Source organism: Zea mays, chromosome 2 (assembly GCF_902167145.1).
Source record: "Zea mays cultivar B73 chromosome 2, Zm-B73-REFERENCE-NAM-5.0, whole genome shotgun sequence".
Classification (NCBI taxonomy): Eukaryota; Viridiplantae; Streptophyta; class Magnoliopsida; order Poales; family Poaceae; genus Zea; species Zea mays.
Window position 1 is genome coordinate 10,008,962 of NC_050097.1, and position 23,926 is coordinate 10,032,887.

The 23,926-nt window shown below is 45.9% G+C and overlaps 1 protein-coding gene and 1 long non-coding RNA gene across 2 annotated transcripts; one reads left to right on the top strand and one right to left on the bottom strand.

Moving 5' to 3' along the window:
* Positions 1-18: 18 nt before the first annotated feature.
* LOC103645933 (uncharacterized) lies at positions 19-742 on the bottom strand. The gene is made up of 3 exons (XR_002267072.2): positions 644-742; positions 502-571; positions 19-435 (listed from the first exon to the last, which is right to left on the bottom strand). It is a non-coding gene; the product is annotated as an uncharacterized lncRNA (long non-coding RNA).
* A 1,495-nt stretch (positions 743-2,237) lies between these two features.
* On the top strand, positions 2,238-23,654 carry LOC103645932 (tRNA methyltransferase 10 homolog A). Its single transcript, XM_020548121.3, has 7 exons — positions 2,238-2,321; positions 4,334-4,433; positions 4,515-4,694; positions 4,784-4,954; positions 5,037-5,147; positions 22,753-22,922; positions 23,343-23,654. The coding sequence occupies exons 2-7, from the start codon at positions 4,376-4,378 to the stop codon at positions 23,463-23,465; spliced, it is 813 nt and encodes a 270-aa protein (XP_020403710.1). The 5' UTR covers positions 2,238-2,321; positions 4,334-4,375; the 3' UTR covers positions 23,466-23,654.
* The last annotated feature ends 272 nt before the right edge of the window (positions 23,655-23,926 follow it).

A 23,926-nucleotide genomic window follows, 5' to 3' on the forward strand; every position in this document is an offset into this window, starting at 1 on the left:
CATCACAACTAAACAACATAATACTTGTGGCTTATGTCAAGGATGCTGATCAGACTATGTTATAATAATGTGAAACACTACAGATAAAAGTAAATGTATTCAACAATGGCCAGCTCCCATCTGTGTTGTCTTAACTTCAGGATCACAAATTGTCTCCAGGCCACTCAACAATAATCAGAACATATTAGAAAAAAACAGTTGTCAACAATCCAACTATTCATTATACAATAGCCAAGATAAACAATATATAGTAAGAATGGTAGAAGAGCAAAAGGAATGTACACACCTTGAAGTCATCCTGTTTACGATAGTTGGACCATTTAGTCTAAAAGCTGATGAGTGACAAAAGATATCATAAAAAAGAATGGAAGATACTTACGCCTGCCCCATTGAATTCCACACGTCCCAAAGGCTGGGACCAAGCATATCCATTACCTAAAAATATAAGTGAATAAAAACTGTTGAGCTGCAAAGAAATAGAGTAATAAGAAGTGAACTCACAAGTATATAGTAGTCGCCCTGACGACCCTTGTAGTGGACCGATGGTATGCCATAGCAACCATTGAGAGTGCTAGCAAACAATACCAATAGTCAGAAAGAAAGTCTCCACAAAAAAACAAAGATGGCAGGATGAGCAACATACTTATAAACCTGCCACTCATATGGAGGGCCATAATTGCATCCTTTACTGTTTCGATGCTCTAATTTCAATGCGTCCTACAAAAAATTACCATTTAATGGATTTATGTAAGGAACAAATCCATCAAATTCATAAAATGTGTAAGTGACAAACCTCATATGCATCAGGACCAGTGCGGGCAGCTCCACCAGAAACCCTTCGACCAACATAGACCTGACCAAAACCACCTTTACCTAACTTCCTGTCAGTTATGTACTCTAGAGTATTACCTACTTGAACCTGCAGAAATGAAATAAGATTAGGGTGACCAAAAAAACTTCTGGAAATAAGAAATTATGTCAAAGTTCAACTAGAGTGAAACAATATACACCAAAAATATACACCAAAAAGGATATAATCAATCAAAATTGCACTCGTGAAACAATATACACCAAAAATATTTCGCTCTGCTAAATTGCAAGGAATCAACTAGAGTGGCCTGACCTTTCAGGCCTAGCACAAACCACAAAGCTCCTATTCAATTTACTGCACAACAATAAAGTAATGCTTTTGACCACACCACAAAAGAATAGTATCCAAAGTGTTTAGATATTTAGTAAAAGCGATAGGCAGGTAGCTGATAACAAATGTGTGAATAAATCATGTTCTTCTGCTGGGCGAATAACATAACTAACCCTCGTCCAGGTTAGTCTGCAACTCTGCATTATGTTTACCATTACCCTTATGTTGTAGCAGTTCGTGATCATGCATAACCGTAAAATTGCTAACTGAAAAATTGCTAACCAGGTTCTTTTATATTGTTGTAGAAATAAACTCAACAGTACCTGACCTTTTCTCTGCAGTGTGTTCTTTTATTTATACAAATCTGAGACTCCAATGATTATAGTTACATATCCTCGTACATAGAAACCCAAATCAATGTCGTCTCACCACTACGACGCGCCCTGTGGATTTTATCTCCCCTGAAGTTTGTGTTCCTGATGTTAACTATATGCTGCTCGTAGTGGTGAGACTGAGGACACTTTCATCGCTGATCTGGCAGTTGGTTTGTCCACCATATGATTTACTTTATGTGCATATCTAGGATATAGAAGTTTCAATCATTATGGGTCTGAAAACATGAAACAGTGCCCATTGTTGCCAGGTAGGATAGCCAAGAGAGATAATTCATTTTACCTACAATAAAACTCTACCTCAACATACAGAATGTTGTGTTCAAAAGTTACTTCTTTAATAATAGAGTTACTTGTTACAACAAAAACTCTCGACCTGTAGAATATACATCTCTTGCTCTCTAGGCCTTTGGCATGTAACCTTTAGCAGCGATGTGATCTGTTTTTCATTCAACCTCTTTGTGTATAACTGGCCTTCAACGATCTTGCAGTCCTGGTACATATTATTCTGTGGACTAATAAATCTCCTCGTACATATTATTTTGTGGACTAATAAATATCCCTTTCCTGAATTTTATTATTCAGTTCAAAAGGTTAGATCCAAGTTCAAACAATAGTGTGTCTGTTCATTCTTCTATTAGTTGTATCTTCCTACATATGTAAGTTCAGTTCTTCATTCACTACCTTTTCATTGTGATAGGTAAAGACAATTACTTCCCTCTACAATCCAAGTATATAGAGAGATCGACGTCAAAAGGAACCTCGGGCTTTGTATTCAAGTCGGCGAGGTAACAACCAAATTACGTCTTGTGCTTTTGAAAACCATGAGCATCCAAATTGTGTTTTTTAACTTGTACAAACACATCTGATCTGACAGACCTTTCTTTTTGGCTACAAGAAACAAGATGTGTTCAAATTATGTGTTGTTCTTTTATTTACTTGTACAAACACAGCCCGACTGGTTCATACAAAAACACTTAATCTAATGTATCTGGACATCAATTAATCTAATGTATCCTTCTTAGGTTCAAGTATCTGGACATCACCACCTATTTTCTCCATAGATTTATAAACAAAAAGGGCTTTCCATCTTACCCTCAATTAATCTAATGTATCCTTCGTGCCCTTCGATCCCCCTCACTGGAACTTCCCTTAAACATCCAACTGGAGCAAAGCGTCCTGAATATAGAGTATGCTTCAGAGACAAGTAAGACAGAACATCATTCCAGAGAAGATATGAAAAAAATAAATTATTTTTCAGCAGATTAAGTACCAAGAAAAATACATGAATTCAAAAATAAAGCTTGCTGGCAAATAAGAGATCCCTGCATTAGAGTTGGTGAATCCAATCACCTTCCCTGGTTCAAGTAAATTGCAGTAGCTGGCCAGGGGAACAAAATTAAGATGACCTTCTACTCTTTCAAAGGATGAAAGAGATGTGAAATCAAGATGTTCCTCTTCATCACTATGAGGGTATCCAACTAATTTAGCATCCTTCGTATTCATTTGCTTATCATCATGACCTTGACTATTTTGTGTCTCTTCTTTTTGCCCAGCTACCCTGCCTGTTCTGTTAGATAAATACTTGGGAGTTATCTTGCCCTTTGTGACCCAAAATGTGGCATCACAGGAATACTTGTATCCTTTTTTATGGAACCATTTTGCCCAGCCTCTAAATTCAGCGGCATTGTTCCTAGCTTGTTGATATCAGTTGAGTTTCCTTGGCAAAACTTAATACAAGAAGTCTACTTTACACTTCCCAACTGTAGAAGCACATCTACAGTTTTTTACTTGTATAATCACATCTAAAATGCACCAGTTTATACGTGTAGTTCCAATAAGATTTTTTTTGCTAAACCAATGTTTTTGTTAAATTAAACAGTAGAGGCTGCCATTGGTTCAGCCAAACAGAAAGTGTCCTCGCGTCTGTAGATTTTAACAGTATAAACACCCGGTGACTGCAGGCAGCCATTAGTTCCAGATTTTACCTTTTAGAATGCCAAGTACTCGATGAAGTGCAACAACAACATCCTATCCTGTCTTGCCCTTTGTGCCCAGAATGTGGCATCACAGGAATACTTGTAACCTTTTTTATGGAACCATTTTGGCCAGCCTCTAAATTCAGCGGCAGTGTTCCCAGCTTGTTGATATCAATTGAGTTTCCTTGGCAAACCTTAATAGAAGCAGTCTACTTTACACTTCCCAAATGTAGAGGCACATCTACAGTTTTTTTACTTGTACAGTCACATCTAAAATGCACCAGTTTTTTACCTGTAGTACCAATAAGATACATTGTTTAGTGACTTACACTTAATAGTAGGGATTAAGTTATCCACGCTAATACAAAGTATGGACTCATCTTACTAATTCCAATGCACCAGCCACCAAGCAAAACAGGTATATAGCACATCTACAGTTTGGAAGTGATTTGTTTCCATTTTTTTAATTCTGGGTGTCTCTAATGATGAATCTAGGATAACCATATATCTTGTTTGAGCTTGTGTTATTTGTGAAATGCTACTTAATCCTTCTCATAATTTTATTGTTGTTTTAATGGTGCTATGATCAATATATTGTCGATAAAAGATCAATGGCACCATCTACACTTTACCAAAATAGGGCTACATAATCCTTCTCATAATTTTATTGTTGTTTTAATGGTGCTATGATCAATATATTGTCGATAAAAGATCAATGGCACCATCTACACTTTACCAAAATAGGACGGTTGCAGCTGTATCTCCCTTTCCACCAGAATCTCCGTAAGCAGCATCTAAACTTGCCCATTCTCAACTAGCAGATTTCCTTATGTGAAAACGAAGAACCAACAGAAACGAATCTAATGGGGCATAATGCTGGTCGCACACCATTAATAGACATCTCAAACACAAGCGTTACAGGTAAAAGTTTGTTCACACATGTCAATTAATGATTGAAACTTAATAAGTATGTGTTCATTAATACAAAAAGTTGAATTGTAGGTGATCAAATAGGATCAAACTCGCTTGGACCAATAGACGATGCTAATGAACGTAAGAGGCAAAGGGATAGAGAAAGATATGCCACGATGTCCATTGAACAAAAGAATGAGAAAAATAGGAAGCGTCGTGAAGCACGTCAACGAAATACAGGACTACCCCTAAAGTCTGAGTCATCTAGAGGTTCGTATTTAACTGTAGCACCATTGATCTCACAAATTTTGCCTTTTGTACCATCGTTTATTTGGCTAATGCTAGGATGATTATGGTAGGTCCTATTAAAAACACTCCATTGGCTGGTAATTCTATCGAACGAAAGAGGCAAAGGGATAGAGAAAGGCGTGCAACAATGTCGGTTGAACAAAGGAATGAGTACAATAACAAGCGTCGTCAAATGCGACGACGAAATAAGGGACAAAATGTGATGCCCGATGTTTCAGGAGGTGATGAAACCCATCAAATTTAAATTAAATATGTCTGTTCATAGACCTACTATTGTAAAGTAATTGTATTCATATTTCGTAGATGGCGACAACAAAGTAAATGTGGATCTAGATGATGATAGCGACTGGCTGCATCGGAACGAGACATTCCAGACAAACGACTATGTCGCAACGACAGACCTTCTGTCACCAGGTACATGACTGTTCACTTTACTAAAAATAGGCAAAATACAACAGATTTCGTGCAATTGAACCTATACATGCCATATTCTAGGCAGTGTGCATGAATCTGTTGGTGTCATTGGGGAACCGAGTATCGGCGTTAGGGAGTATAGGCTTGAACGCCTTAGGTTGTATAATCAGACACCAAAGCGAAAAGAGGCAAAGATAGAGTACATGAGAAAACGTAGAGTGCTACAGGCTGACACTCTGAATGTTGCGTCCATCGCCATGGAGGACCCAACATATACCCCTGAGGTTGTGCACCCTGCAACGGAACCTTCAACAGTTACCACCTGCGACTAGGTTATTCCTGAATTCGTTAGGACACCTTTCCTACCAGCTCAAACACAGCCCGAGGATGTCGGTTCATTCGATATGTCTACTGAAGCAATAAGACGTAAACATCATGTGCCGCGTGGGGAAAGACAAACTATCTTAGCCCGTCGAAACAAACAATCTCAAGCATCCATTGCAAGGAACGTGACTACTTTGAATGGGGATACTATCGGCGACGCCAACAACAATGGTAATTACTATCCAATCTTAAATGGATCTTGCACGATGACGATACCATATAGTCAGACTAATCGTGTGTTTCCATCAGCACAATGTAGCGTTCCATGCCAAGCCGCTACCTTGCCAACAAATGGAAGTGCAGGCATAACCGAACAAGGAAATGAGGTGGAGCATACACAAGAGAAGCCAAGGGTCATTTCCAATGGTAATTGTAAAAAATCTTTATTTAGGTTACATATTTCCCCCATCCTTAATGCCTTTGTCTTTTACGTGGCTCGTGTTTTCACGATCCAGATGATGATGATGATGATGAGGCTGTCATATTCGGAGAAGATGATGACGACGACGAGGGATACATATTCGCTGGCCAATGTACTTATGTCAATTTTTATTATGATTATGATACCAAGGCTTATATAAATACACATGTCTTAGTCGTTGTTTTCCAAAAAATATCAGATGAGGAGACTGACGAGGACATCGAAATCGATGGTACTCAGGATGAATCTACTGGCACTGATGTGCCTGACCCGTACGACAAGGTATACAGTAACCTCCCTGAAGAAACGCATATGTTGAAGCCTGTTCCTGACTGCGGTTATTGCACTGCGAAGAAGTTTGAGTACGAGCCACCTGGGTTTTGCTGTCGTGGTGGGAAGGTTGAGCTAGCACCACTGGATACCCCTCCCCAGCTCAGGAGGTTGTGGGATAGTGCAGACTCTGATGCTAAGCACTTTCGTGATAACATTAGGTTTTTTAATGGCCATTTCTCTTTCACTTCCCTATATTGTTGCCTCGATAGTATGACAACTAATGTGCGAGATTCTGGTATATACACGTTCCGGGCACAAGGCATGATGTACCACAATATCAAGTCATTCGGTAAGGAAGGTGGGTCGGAGCATAAACATCTAGAGCTTTACTTTTACGATGACGATCCCAGTCTCGAGCATCGGTACCGTAAGTGTCGTGAAGAGCAGCTTCAGAAAGACAAAGAGGTTATTAAACAGATAGTTGGCATACTCCATGGAAACCCGTACTCCGAGCACCTTAGGAGCATGGGCCATGTTGAGAACCTTGATGACTATCATATCGCATTGAACCTTGACCAGACTTTGAACCAGAAGACATATAACACGCCTCTCACTTCGGAGGTGGCCGCTGTATGGATCGAGGGGAGCGAACGGCGAGGCCAGTTCAGCAAGAGTGTTATGTTACATGGGAAGGATAGGTCAAGCCACGGCATCCGCTCATACCATGGATGCTACGATGCACTATCATATCCACTGTTCTTCCCAAAAGGTGAACTTGGATGGCATGCAAATATCCCAAAGGTTGGTGTATCCATGGATGAAGTGGATGCATACCGTGCGACACATAGGGCAAATAATTCAAACGATGAAGATGCAGGTTAGTTGTTTCTTTGTACTTTGGGATTTTTGCACATTATTAACTATTCTTTCAACATCACTCACTTTTCAATCCTTGCGTATGCAGAATCTCCTACCCATTTATGTGTGTCCGTACGTGTCACACCCGGTTTTTAGAAGGCAAACCGAATGCGAACCATGTACGTGCCAGGATCAGTTATTCACGTACACAGCAGTTACATAACATGGACATCATCACACAGTGCTCAAAATAGTATTAAAAGGGAATAATAGTCGATTACATCATACGTCTGAGACGTCCATATGGTTCTTACAATAAATCAAAGTGCGGAAAAGAAACGTAGATAACACGGCCTTCACAGGCAGCCGACTGGGGGTTGCCGCTAACCCACACCTAGAACTCGTCGTAATCTTGGAACTCCTGGAAGTCTCCTTCCACAGCTTCATCTTCGCCTGAGCAGTGGTTGCAATGCTGACAACCTGGGGGGGGTTTGGTGTGTAGAGCAAGGGTGAGTACACATCAACATACTCAGCAAGTATCCTGTTTGGCTGTAGTGGGCTAGCTTTATGTGGGGATAAGTCAAGCAGTTGCTTTTAGTTGGTCAGATTATTATTTACTAGTAGAAAGCCAAGTTTTAGCATTAACCCAAGTTATTAACCCGATGTACCCTTTCCAAACGGAAAGAATACCACTTACCAGCACCATAATCATAACCAGAACCATCAATCTCATAACCACCTGTACCACAATGTCTCTGATCAAGTACCACTAATCACTGGAGCTCCCTTGGCCGCTCATAACCGCGAGCACGGCTGATATATCAGTTTCATAACACTCTGCAGAGGTTGTGCACTTTACCCACAAGCCGTGATTCCCTCTTGCCTCGGGCCGATCAAACCCTTAAACACTACCAAGGTGAATAGGCAGGGTTTCACTACGTAGCCTTTACAAAGATTCCCCGGGGCTGTAGCCACCCGTTAGGTTTCCTAAATGCACCGCACTCCTCCCCAAGGGGCGAACCCAAACTTGGCAGAGCGAGCCGCATACACCGAGCCCCATTGACGGCACGACGGCTAAGTGAACTACATCCCGGATCCTCTAATTATTCAGCTAAGGGCACCCCATTCCACCCTCATGGTTGCACTGTTTTCCCGGGCGGTCATCCATAGAACAGGTCCTTACGGAGAGGCACTCGAGAAACCGCTCGAGCCCCCTTGAATACCACAAGTACAACATCATAATAAGAGAAGGGAAAACAGCGTATCATAGATAATCACATCATGTTCATTGATTAGAGTTGAGCAATAGCATCAGACTAAGTAGTAATAATCCGACCCAAATAGGTAAACAAGGACATGGATAACAAAAGCTAGTCAATCCTTAGGTATAAACGTGTAATGCGGGAGGTGAATTAAAGAATGAATAGGACATAGATAGGTCAAAGGACACTTGCCTCCACCAACCGACTGCTGCTCAGGGGCTTCTCCTGCGAATTCCTCGGGCTCTTCGACCGGATCGTTCTCTATGCGAGCGCAAACATACATACATACATCCACATATTTAATACAAAAGAACAGTACACCATACAAGATAACAAATAAAGCGAATATGCATCAAGTATGACATTCGATAACGCATTTGTTATGGTTAGAAAGAAACGGGGAAAGGTCTCGCAGGGGGTTAAATCTTATGCACTAATGACACAATTGGTTTTTAACAAAATAATTCTGTTATATATATTTATATATACTGATGGAAACCTAATCACTTTTAGTTGATCAACATTGCACCGGGTAAACAATTAACTACGTGAATCAATAACATAACGGAATTTTTAAATTAAACTTCCTATTTTCCCATAGCATGAACAGTGATTAGCCTACTTAAAATACAGTAATTATGATCACAGAAAGTAAATAAAATAAAATAAAAAAAATAAAAAAAAAACAGAAGGGGGGGGGGGCGGTTGAACCGGCCCTAGGGCGGTTGAACCGGCCCTAGGCGGGGCGCGGGCGCGGGCGCGGCCGGGGCTGGCCGGGCGGCTGAGCCGCTGAGCCGGCCGGTTGAACCGGCGGCCAGGCGGGCGCGGGGGGGGGTCGGGCTGGGCGGCCGAGCGGGCGGCCACAGGCTGGCCGGGGGGCCAGGCGCGCGGGCTGGGGGGGCGGCCGGGAGCCGGCTGGGCGCGGCCGAGGGCCGGCTAGCGGCCACGGCGGGGCGGGGGACGGCCGGCGCGGACAGGGGGCGGCCGGGCCTTGGCCGGGCAGGGAGGGGGGAGGGGAGGGGAGAGAGGGAGGAGGGAGAGAGAGAGGAGGGGGGGGGCTCACCGGTGTCGGGGATCGACGGCGAGGGGCGGCCGGCGGCAGGGGGCGGCGCGGCGACCTAGGGCAGGGGGCGGGTAGGGGGTAGGGGCGGCGGCTTAGGTGGGGAGGGAGAAAATGAGGGGGGAGAGGGAGAGGGTTAGGGAATAAGGGAAAGAGGGGGGGGCGGCTGGGCCTTCCAGGCCCAAGAGGGGGGGCGCGCAGGGGCCTGGGCCGGCCGGGGTCGGCCCACGGCGCGGGAGAGAGAGAAAAAGAGGAGGGAAAAAGAGAGGGAGAAAAAAGAAAGAAAAGATCTTCTCCACATTTTCGAAATCCGATCTTTCTACATGAATGCAATTGCGCTTTCAAAGCAATCAAAAGAAATGCAAGGTTCGGCATGGTGCATCAAACAACATAAAGTATTTAGGGTTTTTCCTTACACGGGAATTCCAAACCGAATCCCGCTTAGAACTTTGGAAAAGGTCAAGGTTTAGCGAAGGGAAAAAGAAAAGGAAAAGGTAACGCCCGAATTTTGGCGAGTAAAGAAAAGAAAAAAAATTCACTGCAAAATTCGGGGCGTTACAAACCTATCCCCCTTAAAAGAATCTCGCCCTCGAGATTCAGGGCTGGCTAGCAAAGAGCTCCGGGTACTTGGCCATCAGATCATCTTCACGCTCCCAGGTTGCTTCTTCCTCAGAGTGGTGATTCCATCTGACCTTGCACATTCTGACGGTCTTCCTTCGGGTGACTCTATCTGCAACCTCAAGGATCTGAGCTGGCTTCTCAACATAGGTCAAGTCCTTCCACTGGCAACTGCTCTTCCGGCACACGCAAGCACTTCTTCAACTGAGACACATGAAAGACATTATGCACAGCAGACAAATTCTCTGGCAAACTGAGCTGATAAGCCACTTCTCCTCGTCTTGCAAGAATCTGATACGGACCAATGTAGCGGGGTGCTAGCTTGCCTTTCACTCCGAACCTTCTGACTCCTCTGATCGGTGACACTTTCAGATAAACAAAGTCTCCGACTTCGAAACTCAGCTCTCTTCTTCTTGTGTCTGCATAGCTTCGCTGCCTTGATTGCGCTATCTTCAGATTCTCTCGGACCATCTTGATGTTCTCTTCGGCTTCAAGCAAAATATCTGGCCCAAACACCTGCTTCTCTCCAGGCTGATCCCATTGCAACGGAGTTCTGCAACTCCTTCCATACAGCGCTTGAAACGGTGACATCTTCAAACTGGCCTCATAACTGTTGTTATAGGAAAACTCTGCATAAGGCAATCGCTTGTCCCATCCGGACTGATCTTGCAACGCACAGGCTCTCAACATATCTTCAAGAATTTGATTGGTTCTTTCAGTCTGACCATCTGTCTGCGGGTGATAAGCTGAACTGAAATTCAGATGCGTGCCCAAGGCTTCATGCAACTGCTGCCAGAAATGAGAGGTGAACTGCGTTCCTCTGTCTGACACTATCTTCTTTGGCACACCATGAAGACAGACGATCCGAGACATATACAATTCTGCCAATACTGCACTGTTGTAGCTGGTCTTGACAGGTATGAAGTGGGCTGACTTGGTCAAGCGGTCCACTACTACCCAAATGGAATCGTAGCCGGCTCGAGTGCGAGGCAATCCGACTATGAAATCCATACCAATTTCATCCCATTTCCACTGAGGGATCTGCAACGGTTGCAACAATCCAGCTGGTCTCTGGTGCTCTGCCTTAATTCTTCGACAACTATCGCACTTAGCCACATGCTCTGCGATTTCTCTTTTCATTCCGTACCACCAGAATTTCTTCTTCAGATCCTGATACATCTTCTCACTGCCAGGGTGAATCGAATAAGCTGTCTCATGAGCTTCCTTAAGAATCAACTCCCGAATAGACTGGACATTGGGAACACACAAGCGGTCTTTGAACCATACCACACCTTCTGCATCTTCTCGAAAGTCTTTGCCTCTGCCATCTAGAATCAATCGCCGAATCTCACTGATCTTCTCATCATTTTTCTGCGCTTCTTTGATTTCGCGCTCCAAGGTAGGTTCCAATTCAACTGTGACTCCTCGCGAATTGTTCAGAAATCCGAGACTCAACCTGTCAAACTCTTTGGCCAACTCATAAGGCATCGGGCGAGCAACCATCAGATTGACTTGACTCTTTCTGCTCAAAGCATCTGCCACTACGTTCGCTTTTCCTGGATGGTAATGAATCTCCAACTCATAGTCTTTGATCAATTCTAACCATCTTCGTTGCCTCATGTTCAATTCTGACTGAGTGAATATGTACTTCAGACTCTTGTGGTCTGTGTAAACATCGCATTTCTGTCCATACAGATAGTGCCTCCATGTCTTCAGTGCGTGAACCACTGCTGCCAACTCTAGATCATGGATTGGGTAGTTCTTCTCATGAACCTTCAACTGTCGGGACGAGTAAGCCACAACTCTTCCCTCTTGCATCAACACACATCCCAAACCTGTGTAACAAGCATCGCAATACACCGAGAAGGGCTTGTGCACATCAGGCAAGACTAGGACGGGCGCTGTAGTCAACTTCTCTTTCAGCGCTTCAAAGGCCTCTTGGCATTTCTGGGTCCACTTGAACTCAACCTTGTTGCCTAGCAACGCTGTCATTGGCTTCGCAATCTTCGAAAACCCTTCAATGAATCGCCGATAATATCCGGCCATTCCAATGAAGCTCTTGATTCCTCGAGCATCCGTTGGCGCTTTCCAGTTTAGAATGTCTGCCACTTTCTTCGGATCCACAGCCAATCCTCCTTTGTTGATTATGTGACCCAAGAACAGGACTTCACTGATCCAGAACTCACACTTGCTCAACTTTGCATACAACTGGTGCTCTCGCAATCTCTGCAATACCATCCTCAAATGATCTGCATGCTCTTCTTCACTTTGAGAATAAACCAGAATGTCATCAATGAATACCACCACGAACTTATCAAGATAATCCATGAATACACTGTTCATCAAGTTCATGAAGAATGCTGGCGCATTGGTCAAACCAAAAGACATCACTGTGAACTCATATAAACCATACTTGGTAATGAATGCCGTCTTCGGAATGTCCGAAGGTCGGATCCTGAGCTGATGATAACCTGACCTCAGATCGATCTTGGAGAACACACTGGCTCCTCTCAACTGGTCGAACAGATCTTCTATTCTGGGCAAAGGATACTTGTTCTTGATCGTGACCTCATTCAAAGCTCGATAATCGATGCACATCCTCTTAGTACCATCTTTCTTTTCTACGAACAAGACAGGGGCGGCCCAAGGCGAGGTGCTTGGCCGGATGTAACCTTTCTCTGACAACTCATCAATTTGCTTCTTAAGTTCATCCAACTCTGGTCCAGATATTCTGTAAGCTCTCTTAGAGATGGGGGCGGTTCCAGGAAGAAGCTCTATAGCAAATTCAACTTTCCGCTCTGGTGGCATACCCGGTAAATCCTTTGGAAACACATCTGGGAATTCAGACACAACCTTGATACTCTCAATTGGGTCTGCTTCACTGCTATCGACAGCCATCTGATAACAACTTCCTTTCTTTGGCTCAGGCGGGACTAACCCGGTCACCACTTCCTCTCCTAGTGGGGACACCAACTTGATTGTCCTTTTATCACAACTGATAACTGCCTGATACTTATCTAACCAATTCATCCCTAGGATGACATCTATTCCCTGAGTACCCATTACTATAAGGTTGGCGGGAAATGCTATCCCCCTTATTTCCACACTTACATTTAAACAAATGCTATCAGCTCGAATTCTACCACCGGCTGAGTCAATTTGAATAGGGGTTGACATGGTAGTAATTGGAAGATTATGTGCTTCTACCCATGATGCAGTAATGAAAGAATGTGTTGCTCCAGTATCAAATAACACTTCTGCAATATGGGAACCGACTGGGAACATACCTACTGTCATGTCGGGGGTCTCCTGAACTGCTTCAGCCTCCAAGTGATTCAATCTTCCATGATTATAGCGCTGCTGAGAGCGATTGCCTGCTCCAGGCTGAGGCACATTCTGCTTTGCTGGGGCATTGGGGCCTGACTGCTGCTGGGCTGCCTTCTTCGGACATTGCATCACCCAATGGCATTGCTCTCCACAGTGGAAACATGCCCTGTTTCCAACCTGAGCTGGTGCTGCCTGACTGTTCTGCTGATTTGCTGGGGCAGGAAGACGAGGTGCTTGCTGATTCTGCCTCTGAAACTGACCTCCTGACTGATTGCTCTGACGGTTCTGGTACTGGTGCTGAGGATACTGCCTTTGGAACTGCTGATACTGCTGACGCTGCTGATGCTGCTGAGATGGACGCTGGTTCTGCCTGAACTGCTGAGGTTGATTGCCTGAGAAACGGGGACGGCTGCTGCTTCCAGGCTGGGGTCCACTGATCTTGCGCTTACGATCTTCCATCTCCTTACGCTTCCTCTCTGTCATGATCGCTCTATCAATCAGGTGCTGGAATGTCGGGAAGGTGTGGTTCATCAGCTGATACTGCAGAGGGTCAACCAAGCCTCTCAGAAAACGGTATTGTCGCTTGGCGTCGGTGTTGACATCTTCAGGAGCATAGCGAGACAATTGCAGAAACCTGTCTCGATACTCACTGACAGACGATGACCCTTGCTTAAGGGCCAGGAACTCCTCCTTCTTCACTGTCATCAGACCTGCAGGGACATGGTACTGACGAAAGCTACCTCTGAATTCTTCCCAGGTGATGGTGTCGGGGTTGGCATGGGTGGCGAGGTAAGACTCCCACCATGACTGGGCTGCTCCTCTCAACAGACGGGGACCATACAAGACTTTCTCCCGGTCATCACACTGAGCGGTATGCAACTCCCGCTCCACAGTGCGCAGCCAATCTTCAGCATCCATGGGGTCAGAAGAGTGAGCGAACGTTGGTGGATGACCTCTCATGAATTCAGCACGCTTGTCTCTAGGCATCTGAGGCATCTGAGGCTGGGGTGGTGCTTGCTGCTGTTGCTGCTGCTGATGCTGCTGAATGGCGGCCAGAGTCTGACCGATGGCTTGAACTGCCTGAGTCTGCATCAGAAACATCTGCTCAATCGACATCGGGGGCGGGGGCGGCAGGTGCTGCTGCTGGGGCACCTCATCCTGCGGAGCGGCTCGCTCCTGCTGAGCACGCCTTCCTCCTCTACGCCTGTTCTCTGACATCTGCAGAACGCAACCACACATCAGAACTGATCTGGCAAAGCTTGCAGCATAAGAAAAGAGTATAGAATTCTCCAACAGCACTGAACAGATGAGCATCTTCACTGATCTCCAACACAGACCACACAGCTTCTCAGATTAAGAGGAAAGGAGAATAATGGGTTTCCCAACTATATAACTAACTTTATTGACATAGTATGTAAACCAAAATGCAGGGGATACCCACACTCTGGTGACAATCATTACAAAGATCCAAACCAAACATAGTTCATCATGACAAACATAAATGCACAGGATATAGCAAACTACCCTGTCTAACTAAAACTAACTAAGACCGAGACTAACGCTAAGACTGAAGCTTCCATGTATATATTTATTTCGTATTAATTACAAGATCCAACTCTAACGATCTATGGTTCTAGGTTTATCTTGGTCTTGCAGGCGGGATTGCCATAAGACTGGTGTCCACGCTGAGGTGAGCGGTACGGGTGCTGAGTCCCAACGGGAGCGGGGGAACCACCGTCCAGATAACGACGTTCCGCGCGCTCAGCCCGCAGCAGGGCGATCTCAGCACGAGCCCTACTCAGCTCGTCTAGTGCATGGTCCAGCTCCGTGTTTAGCACGGCGGCTAGGTTGACTGTGCTGCTCAACCTAGGATTGCCCTCACCGACAGGTGAGACAATCACGCCTCCTGTGCTGCCAGATGAACGGCGGGGGTAATACTTCAGGTCAAGACCGTCAGCTGCCCCACCGAAAACCGAGCAGTAGTGCGAAAGCGCACGCCGTGCAGCATCTTGCATGGCTGCCTCAGCTGAGTCCCGCTCAGAGATAGAATAGTGCTCTGAACAGGCCTCTGCACCCTGGAGACTGTCCTCCGGGCAGCGCACCAAGCAAGTCGCCTCCCAGCGGTCCGGGTAGACCCCGCGACTATGCTGGTAGACCACACAGCGATACTCGACGGACCAAGTATGCCGGTCAAATGCCCGACGTAGCAGGGTGTCGAGCACATCATGGAAGTGACACCCGCGAGCAGCGTCGCGAGTGATGGGTCGAGCAACCCATCCTTCCGGCTCAGGGTTAGCAGAGAAGTCGGTGTCGTGGCTCGAGCTGTCGTCGCCTCCTCCGTCGTCTGGGTCTCCTCCAGCAGCTACTCCAGAGGCTGGGGCGCCCAGTGGTGGTGCAGGGGGCGGCTCCAGAGGAAGCACAGGGGAGCAGCTCCTCACAGACTCTATCTCCTGGTGGAGCGAGAGGGAAGAGCTCTGCTGCTCCTGTCGTCGACGTTCCTGCTCCTCACGCAGGCGGTGGTGTAGTCTCTCCAAGTGGCTGGACTGTCCGGCCACGGGACGGCGAAGCGGACGCTCAGCAAGGCGGGAGGGTAAGAAGGGGATGACTGACTTTCGTGCAGTGTGTCTAAGTCGAGCCATCTACAAAAGACATCGCAAGCAAAAGGGTGAGAACAGAATTAATATGACCAGCAAGTAATGAATCATAAGTAAATGAAGGATCAGAATAAAACATAATTTTCAGCAAGGTATAATATGTAGTAGAACATAGGTTTGGTCAGTAGGACCAACTTTTGAAGGGATATCAAAGTCAAGGAAGAGACAGAGGTCTATAATCCTTAGAACGACCATTCTACTCTAGGTTAGCGGTCCTACAGTCAGCACGGCTTTGATACCACTTATGTCACACCCGGTTTTTAGAAGGCAAACCGAATGCGAACCATGTACGTGCCAGGATCAGTTATTCACGTACACAGCAGTTACATAACATGGACATCATCACACAGTGCTCAAAATAGTATTAAAAGGGAATAATAGTCGATTACATCATACGTCTGAGACGTCCATATGGTTCTTACAATAAATCAAAGTGCGGAAAAGAAACGTAGATAACACGGCCTTCACAGGCAGCCGACTGGGGGTTGCCGCTAACCCACACCTAGAACTCGTCGTAATCTTGGAACTCCTGGAAGTCTCCTTCCACAGCTTCATCTTCGCCTGAGCAGTGGTTGCAATGCTGACAACCTGGGGGGGGGTTTGGTGTGTAGAGCAAGGGTGAGTACACATCAACATACTCAGCAAGTATCCTGTTTGGCTGTAGTGGGCTAGCTTTATGTGGGGATAAGTCAAGCAGTTGCTTTTAGTTGGTCAGATTATTATTTACTAGTAGAAAGCCAAGTTTTAGCATTAACCCAAGTTATTAACCCGATGTACCCTTTCCAAACGGAAAGAATACCACTTACCAGCACCATAATCATAACCAGAACCATCAATCTCATAACCACCTGTACCACAATGTCTCTGATCAAGTACCACTAATCACTGGAGCTCCCTTGGCCGCTCATAACCGCGAGCACGGCTGATATATCAGTTTCATAACACTCTGCAGAGGTTGTGCACTTTACCCACAAGCCGTGATTCCCTCTTGCCTCGGGCCGATCAAACCCTTAAACACTACCAAGGTGAATAGGCAGGGTTTCACTACGTAGCCTTTACAAAGATTCCCCGGGGCTGTAGCCACCCGTTAGGTTTCCTAAATGCACCGCACTCCTCCCCAAGGGGCGAACCCAAACTTGGCAGAGCGAGCCGCATACACCGAGCCCCATTGACGGCACGACGGCTAAGTGAACTACATCCCGGATCCTCTAATTATTCAGCTAAGGGCACCCCATTCCACCCTCATGGTTGCACTGTTTTCCCGGGCGGTCATCCATAGAACAGGTCCTTACGGAGAGGCACTCGAGAAACCGCTCGAGCCCCCTTGAATACCACAAGTACAACATCATAATAAGAGAAGGGAAAACAGCGTATCATAGATAATCACATCATGTTCATTGATTAGAGTTGAGCAATAGCATCAGACTAAGTAGTAATAATCCGACCCAAATAGGTAAACAAGGACATGGATAACAAAAGCTAGTCAATCCTTAGGTATAAACGTGTAATGCGGGAGGTGAATTAAAGAATGAATAGGACATAGATAGGTCAAAGGACACTTGCCTCCACCAACCGACTGCTGCTCAGGGGCTTCTCCTGCGAATTCCTCGGGCTCTTCGACCGGATCGTTCTCTATGCGAGCGCAAACATACATACATACATCCACATATTTAATACAAAAGAACAGTACACCATACAAGATAACAAATAAAGCGAATATGCATCAAGTATGACATTCGATAACGCATTTGTTATGGTTAGAAAGAAACGGGGAAAGGTCTCGCAGGGGGTTAAATCTTATGCACTAATGACACAATTGGTTTTTAACAAAATAATTCTGTTATATATATTTATATATACTGATGGAAACCTAATCACTTTTAGTTGATCAACATTGCACCGGGTAAACAATTAACTACGTGAATCAATAACATAACGGAATTTTTAAATTAAACTTCCTATTTTCCCATAGCATGAACAGTGATTAGCCTACTTAAAATACAGTAATTATGATCACAGAAAGTAAATAAAATAAAATAAAAAAAATAAAAAAAAAACAGAAGGGGGGGGGGCGGTTGAACCGGCCCTAGGGCGGTTGAACCGGCCCTAGGCGGGGCGCGGGCGCGGGCGCGGCCGGGGCTGGCCGGGCGGCTGAGCCGCTGAGCCGGCCGGTTGAACCGGCGGCCAGGCGGGCGCGGGGGGGGGGGGGGTCGGGCTGGGCGGCCGAGCGGGCGGCCACAGGCTGGCCGGGGGGCCAGGCGCGCGGGCTGGGGGGCGGCCGGGAGCCGGCTGGGCGCGGCCGAGGGCCGGCCAGCGGCCACGGCGGGGCGGGGGACGGCCGGCGCGGACAGGGGGCGGCCGGGCCTTGGCCGGGCAGGGAGGGGGGAGGGGAGGGGAGAGAGGGAGGAGGGAGAGAGAGAGGAGGGGGGGGGGCTCACCGGTGTCGGGGATCGACGGCGAGGGGCGGCCGGCGGCAGGGGGCGGCGCGGCGACCTAGGGCAGGGGGCGGGTAGGGGGTAGGGGCGGCGACTTAGGTGGGGAGGGAGAAAATGAGGGGGGAGAGGGAGAGGGTTAGGGAATAAGGGAAAGAGGGGGGGGGCGGCTGGGCCTTCCAGGCCCAAGAGGGGGGGCGCGCAGGGGCCTGGGCCGGCCGGGGTCGGCCCACGGCGCGGGAGAGAGAGAAAAAGAGGAGGGAAAAAGAGAGGGAGAAAAAAGAAAGAAAAGATCTTCTCCACATTTTCGAAATCCGATCTTTCTACATGAATGCAATTGCGCTTTCAAAGCAATCAAAAGAAATGCAAGGTTCGGCATGGTGCATCAAACAACATAAAGTATTTAGGGTTTTTCCTTACACGGGAATTCCAAACCGAATCCCGCTTAGAACTTTGGAAAAGGTCAAGGTTTAGCGAAGGGAAAAAGAAAAGGAAAAGGTAACGCCCGAATTTTGGCGAGTAAAGAAAAGAAAAAAAATTCACTGCAAAATTCGGGGCGTTACAGTACGTGACTACTACTGCTACAAATTCCAGATTCGTCCCGGGGTATTTAATCCAATACTTCATGGAAAGCGGCTTTTCCAGCAGTTCGCTGTCGACACGTACATCAAGATTGAGAGCTCTCGTTTAGATTTCATACGTAAGAATCAGGATCGTTTAAGGGCAGACCTATACCAGGGCTTGGTGGATAGCATGTTAGATGGAGATATCAGAGCAGAAAAGGTTGGGAAGCGAACTGTGCTGTCTACTTCATTTATTGGCGGTCCTCGTGACATGAAACGTCGGTATATGGATGCTATGGCTCTGGTGCGGAAGTTTGGTAAACCAGACATCTTTCTTACCATGACATGTAACCCCAACTGGGATGAGATAAGGAGGGAGCTTCTCCCTGGGCAAACACTGCAAGATCGTCCCGATCTTGTAGTGCGTGTCTTTCATGCGAAGCTACAGGAGTTAAAGCATAGGCTGACTAAACAGGATATTCTCGGTAAGGTCCGGGCCTACGTCTACGTCCTGGAGTTTCAAAAGCGGGGTTTGCCACATGCCCATTTTCTACTCATCATGCAGAGGAAGTACAAGCTAACGTGCCCCGAGCAGTATGACCTTTTGATCTCAGCCGAGATCCCACACAACAAGTACCCTGAACTACGAAAGATGGTTATCAAGCATATGATGCATGGCCCGTGTGGGTCGTTAAACCCTAACTGTCCATGCACTAAGGGCCATGCATCGTGCAAGAATCATTACCCTCGGCCTTTCAGTGACACAACCTTGCAAGGGAAGGACTCATACCCGATTTACAGACGTCATGATGATGGGCGTAAGGAAAAGGTTCGAGGGTGCGAATTGGACAATAGATGGGTTGTCCCTTACAACCCTTACCTCCTTCGTCTCTTCAACTGTCACATCAATGTTGAGGCGTGCGGAAGCATCAAGGCCGTTAAATACCTTTTCAAGTACATATACAAAGGCCATGATCGTGCGTCTGTTGTTATGAGAGATGCGAGCAAGGCAGATGATGATGTAGATGAGATCAAGCAGTACAGAGATGCAAGGTGGGTGACTCCTCCAGAAGCATTATGGAGGATATACGGATTTGAGCTTAGTCAGAACTCTCCACCTGTGATGCAATTGCAACTCCATCTTCCAAACATGCACATGGTGGCGTTTCACGAACGACAAATGGTCGAGCGAGTCGTCAACCGTCCAGGTGCTGATAGGTCAATGCTCACGGCATATTTTGAAGCGAATAGGCTACATGAGGGGGCTCGTGGCATCCTATATGGTGACTTCCCTAAATGGTACACTTGGCAAAGTGGTAAGGGCAAAGTATGGCAACGGAGGAAGCGTGATACGGGTGGACAAGTCGGTAGAATAGTCTCTGCTCATCCCGCTGAGGGGGAGCGCTACTATCTCCGTGTTCTTCTAAACCATGTGACTTGCGCCACCTCCTATGTGGATCTAAGGACAGTAGATGGTGTCACGCTACCAACTTTTCGTGAGGCAGCAGAGAGAAGGGGACTGCTTGAGTCGGACAACACACTGGATGACTGTCTCACTGAACGTGCTCTTTTCCAGATGCCATCGGCGCTGCGACGACTTTTTGCCACAATATTGGTGTACTGTGAGCCAAGTGACGTGGCGGTACTCTGGCAGAATCACCTAGATGTTATGTCAGAGGACTATCAACACAGGAGTCAGGGTAAAACTCATGTTGAGCAGATGGTATTGATTGACATTAGGAACATGCTGCAGTCAATGGGAAAGGACATAAAGACATTCCCTCTTCCTCCTATCATCGACGCGTATGACAATGCTATTGGTACTGCTAGGGAGGTTTACAAGGAGGAAAGTATCAAACCGGTAGTGGGAGATGTGGCTCTCAAAGACTCTCTTAACGAGGAACAGAGGGCCGCCTATGATAAGATTCTATCTGTCGTTGACACTGATCAGGGCGGATTGTTCTTTGTGGATGGACCTGGTGGCACCGGGAAGACTTATCTATACAGAGTGTTGCTCGCGACGCTACGCAGCCAGGGCAAGATTGCAGTGGCAACAGCTACATCTGGCGTTGCAGCTTCCATAATGCCTGGAGGAAGAACCGCCCATTCACGCTTCAAGATACCTCTCACTATTGATGATGGCGCTGTATGTAGCTTCACGAAGCAGAGTGGAACCGCAGAGTTGCTACGGAAAGCATCTCTCATTATCTGGGACGAGGCTTCTATGACCAAGAGACAAGCCGTTGAGGCACTGGACAATAGCATGCGCGATATAATGGGTCGGCCCGAACTACCATTCGGTGGTAAAACCATTGTCTTCGGTGGGGATTTCAGACAAGTCTTGCCTGTTGTTCGTAAAGGGTCAAGGGCTCAAGTGGTCGCTTCTTCGCTACGGATGTCTTACATATGGGAGTCCATGTCCCACTTAAAGCTTGTTAGCAATATGAGGGCAAAAAACGACCCTTGGTTTGCGGAGTATTTGCTACGCGTAGGCGGTGGAACTGAGGACACAAATAGTGATGGCGACATCTGTCTTCCTGACGAGGTATGTGTGCCTTATAGTGGGAGTGACAGCGATCTTGACAACCTAATAGACTTCGTTTTCCCAAATCTCAACGAAAATATGTCTGATTCGACCTACATCACTTCAAGGGCGATACTGTCAACGCGGAATGACTGGGTGGATATGATAAATGCTAAGATGATCGATCGTTTTCAAGGGGAGCATATGGTGTACCATAGTTTCGATAGCGTCATGGATGATCCCCATAACTACTACCCTCCTGAGTTCCTAAACACACTGACGCCTAATGGGCTGCCACCACATGTTTTGAAGCTCAAGATTGGATGCCCTATTATATTGCTTCGGAATATAGACCCTGCGAATGGACTTTGCAATGGCACCAGGCTGGTCGTTCGTGGTTTCCAAAGAAATAGCATTGACGCAGAAATTGTACTAGGTCAGCACGCTGGAAAACGGATTTTCCTGCCGCGTATACCTTTGTGTCCATCCGATGAAGAGATGTTCCCTTTCCAGTTCAAAAGAAAGCAGTTTCCTGTACGGCTTAGCTTTGCAATGACAGTTAACAAAGCACAGGGTCAGACTATTCCCAATGTTGGTGTGTACTTGCCCGAACCGGTTTTCTCTCATGGCCAACTATATGTTGCTCTATCTAGAGCGACAGCTCGATTGAACATAAAGATCCTTGCCATCCCAGCCGTCGATGTGAAGAAGAGGTCGAGGAAGGGCATAAAAAAGAACCCCACAATAGATTGTGGGACATGCACCAAGAACATCGTCTACAAGGAGGTCCTAACAAACTAGACCCATGGTAAGGGCTACGTGTTCAGCTAACAAACTAATAGGATGATGTTCATCTTCTGTTTGATTGGTCTGGTGTATTATCAAGTCATGTTTACACGCTACAATTGTTAATGTTATAGCTGCACAATTTGATATTACCAGAAAACGCTTGGAAAATTTGATGATTTGAAAGCTGGAGTACTAGGACCCAAAACTAGACATGGCTTGGGTGTCGGGGTACTGACTATATATCATTTGCAGTCCAAGTTTAAACATCCTAATTTTATTGATATTATGGTTAGATTTGGGCATTTGGCTTGTCTGAATAAGTCTTTTGATGCATTTTGATTGAGATTAAAATGACATTTGTATGTACTCCCCGTTACTTATTGAGATACTTTTGTATTTTAACATTCATGACCGTAAAGAAAACCTCGTGTATCTTACAGCAGATGCTGAGACAGTGCTTGATGATCTAGACATGTCGAAAATATACATCATCGGTGGCCTGGTGGATCGAAACAGATGGAAGGGCATAACACTGAAGAAGTCAGCTGAGCAGGGAATTCAATCTGCAAAGCTTCCTATTGGAAACTACCTAAAAATGTCAAGTTCTCAGGTGACTGTATAACCGTTTGGACCTTTCATATGAAAATAAAATGTTAACTCACCTTTCAATAACCTTGTGTCTGAAGGCATCATCCTCTGTTTCAAATTTGTTTCTGTACCCACTATATTCCTTTGAAATGTTCCAATATGCCCATATATTGTGGTGGCGTCTTGCTGTGCGTTTTGCTGCTTTTCTGAATATTCAGACTTCAATGCACACTGGACAAGTGAGCGCAATGTATTTATATCTATGCTTGTTATAAGGTACTGCCACAAGTTGTCAGATTATGTCCATTGAACTGTCTGAATATCTTGCTATCTCATTTGTTACTTGTATTCATGAAAAAAGTCGTTTGGCTTTAGAATATCTGATTCTCTAGAGTAGTCTGTACTAAGAGTACTGATCTCGTGTGTATCGATAACCATGCAGGTTCTTACAGTTAACCAAGTGTTTGAGATAATGTTGAAGTTTGTGGAAACAAGGGACTGGAAGACGGCATTCTTCCATGTGATTCCACAAAGGAAGCGAGGAGAAGCTGAGACCGGAGATTAATGGTGAAAGCATTCCTTTAAAGACTTCTCAAATCCTAATGTGCAATTTCACTGATGAACATGTGCACAGTTTTGCCTCCTCGCCTTTCTTGTCAACCTACTAATATTAGGAGCTATGCAAAAATGTTCTTCATGCTCTGAATGACTAAACCCTGCATTTCTATGCAACGCCATGCTCAGTTTTAGATGAGATCCACTTCTCCGTGTTTTCGGCTCCGTTTAGCCATTGATGGTTACCATCTGCCTTCTTTTATTGAGTAATTTGTGTGCCGTTGCAACACACGAGCATACGTTGACTCAAATAGAATTTTGCGTATCATAGAGATGTTTGTAGTTTTGTATCTATATTTTGTACTAATTTTTAACCCCCGTAGCAACGCACGGGCACTCACCTAGTATCTGCATATCTTGCTACGCGCGGTTCCATTGCACCTAGAGAAGATCTGAAATTGTCATTGAAGA

Excerpts from the sequence above, each read along its gene's own strand:
- LOC103645932 (XM_020548121.3), top strand. The coding sequence starts at position 4,376 with ATGGGGCATAATGCTGGTCGCACACCATTAATAGACATCTCAAACACA. Across the intron at positions 4,695-4,783 it reads AAAGTCTGAGTCATCTAGAG|GTCCTATTAAAAACACTCCA; the intron begins GTTCGTATTTAA and ends TGATTATGGTAG. Across the intron at positions 22,923-23,342 it reads TAAAAATGTCAAGTTCTCAG|GTTCTTACAGTTAACCAAGT; the intron begins GTGACTGTATAA and ends ATAACCATGCAG.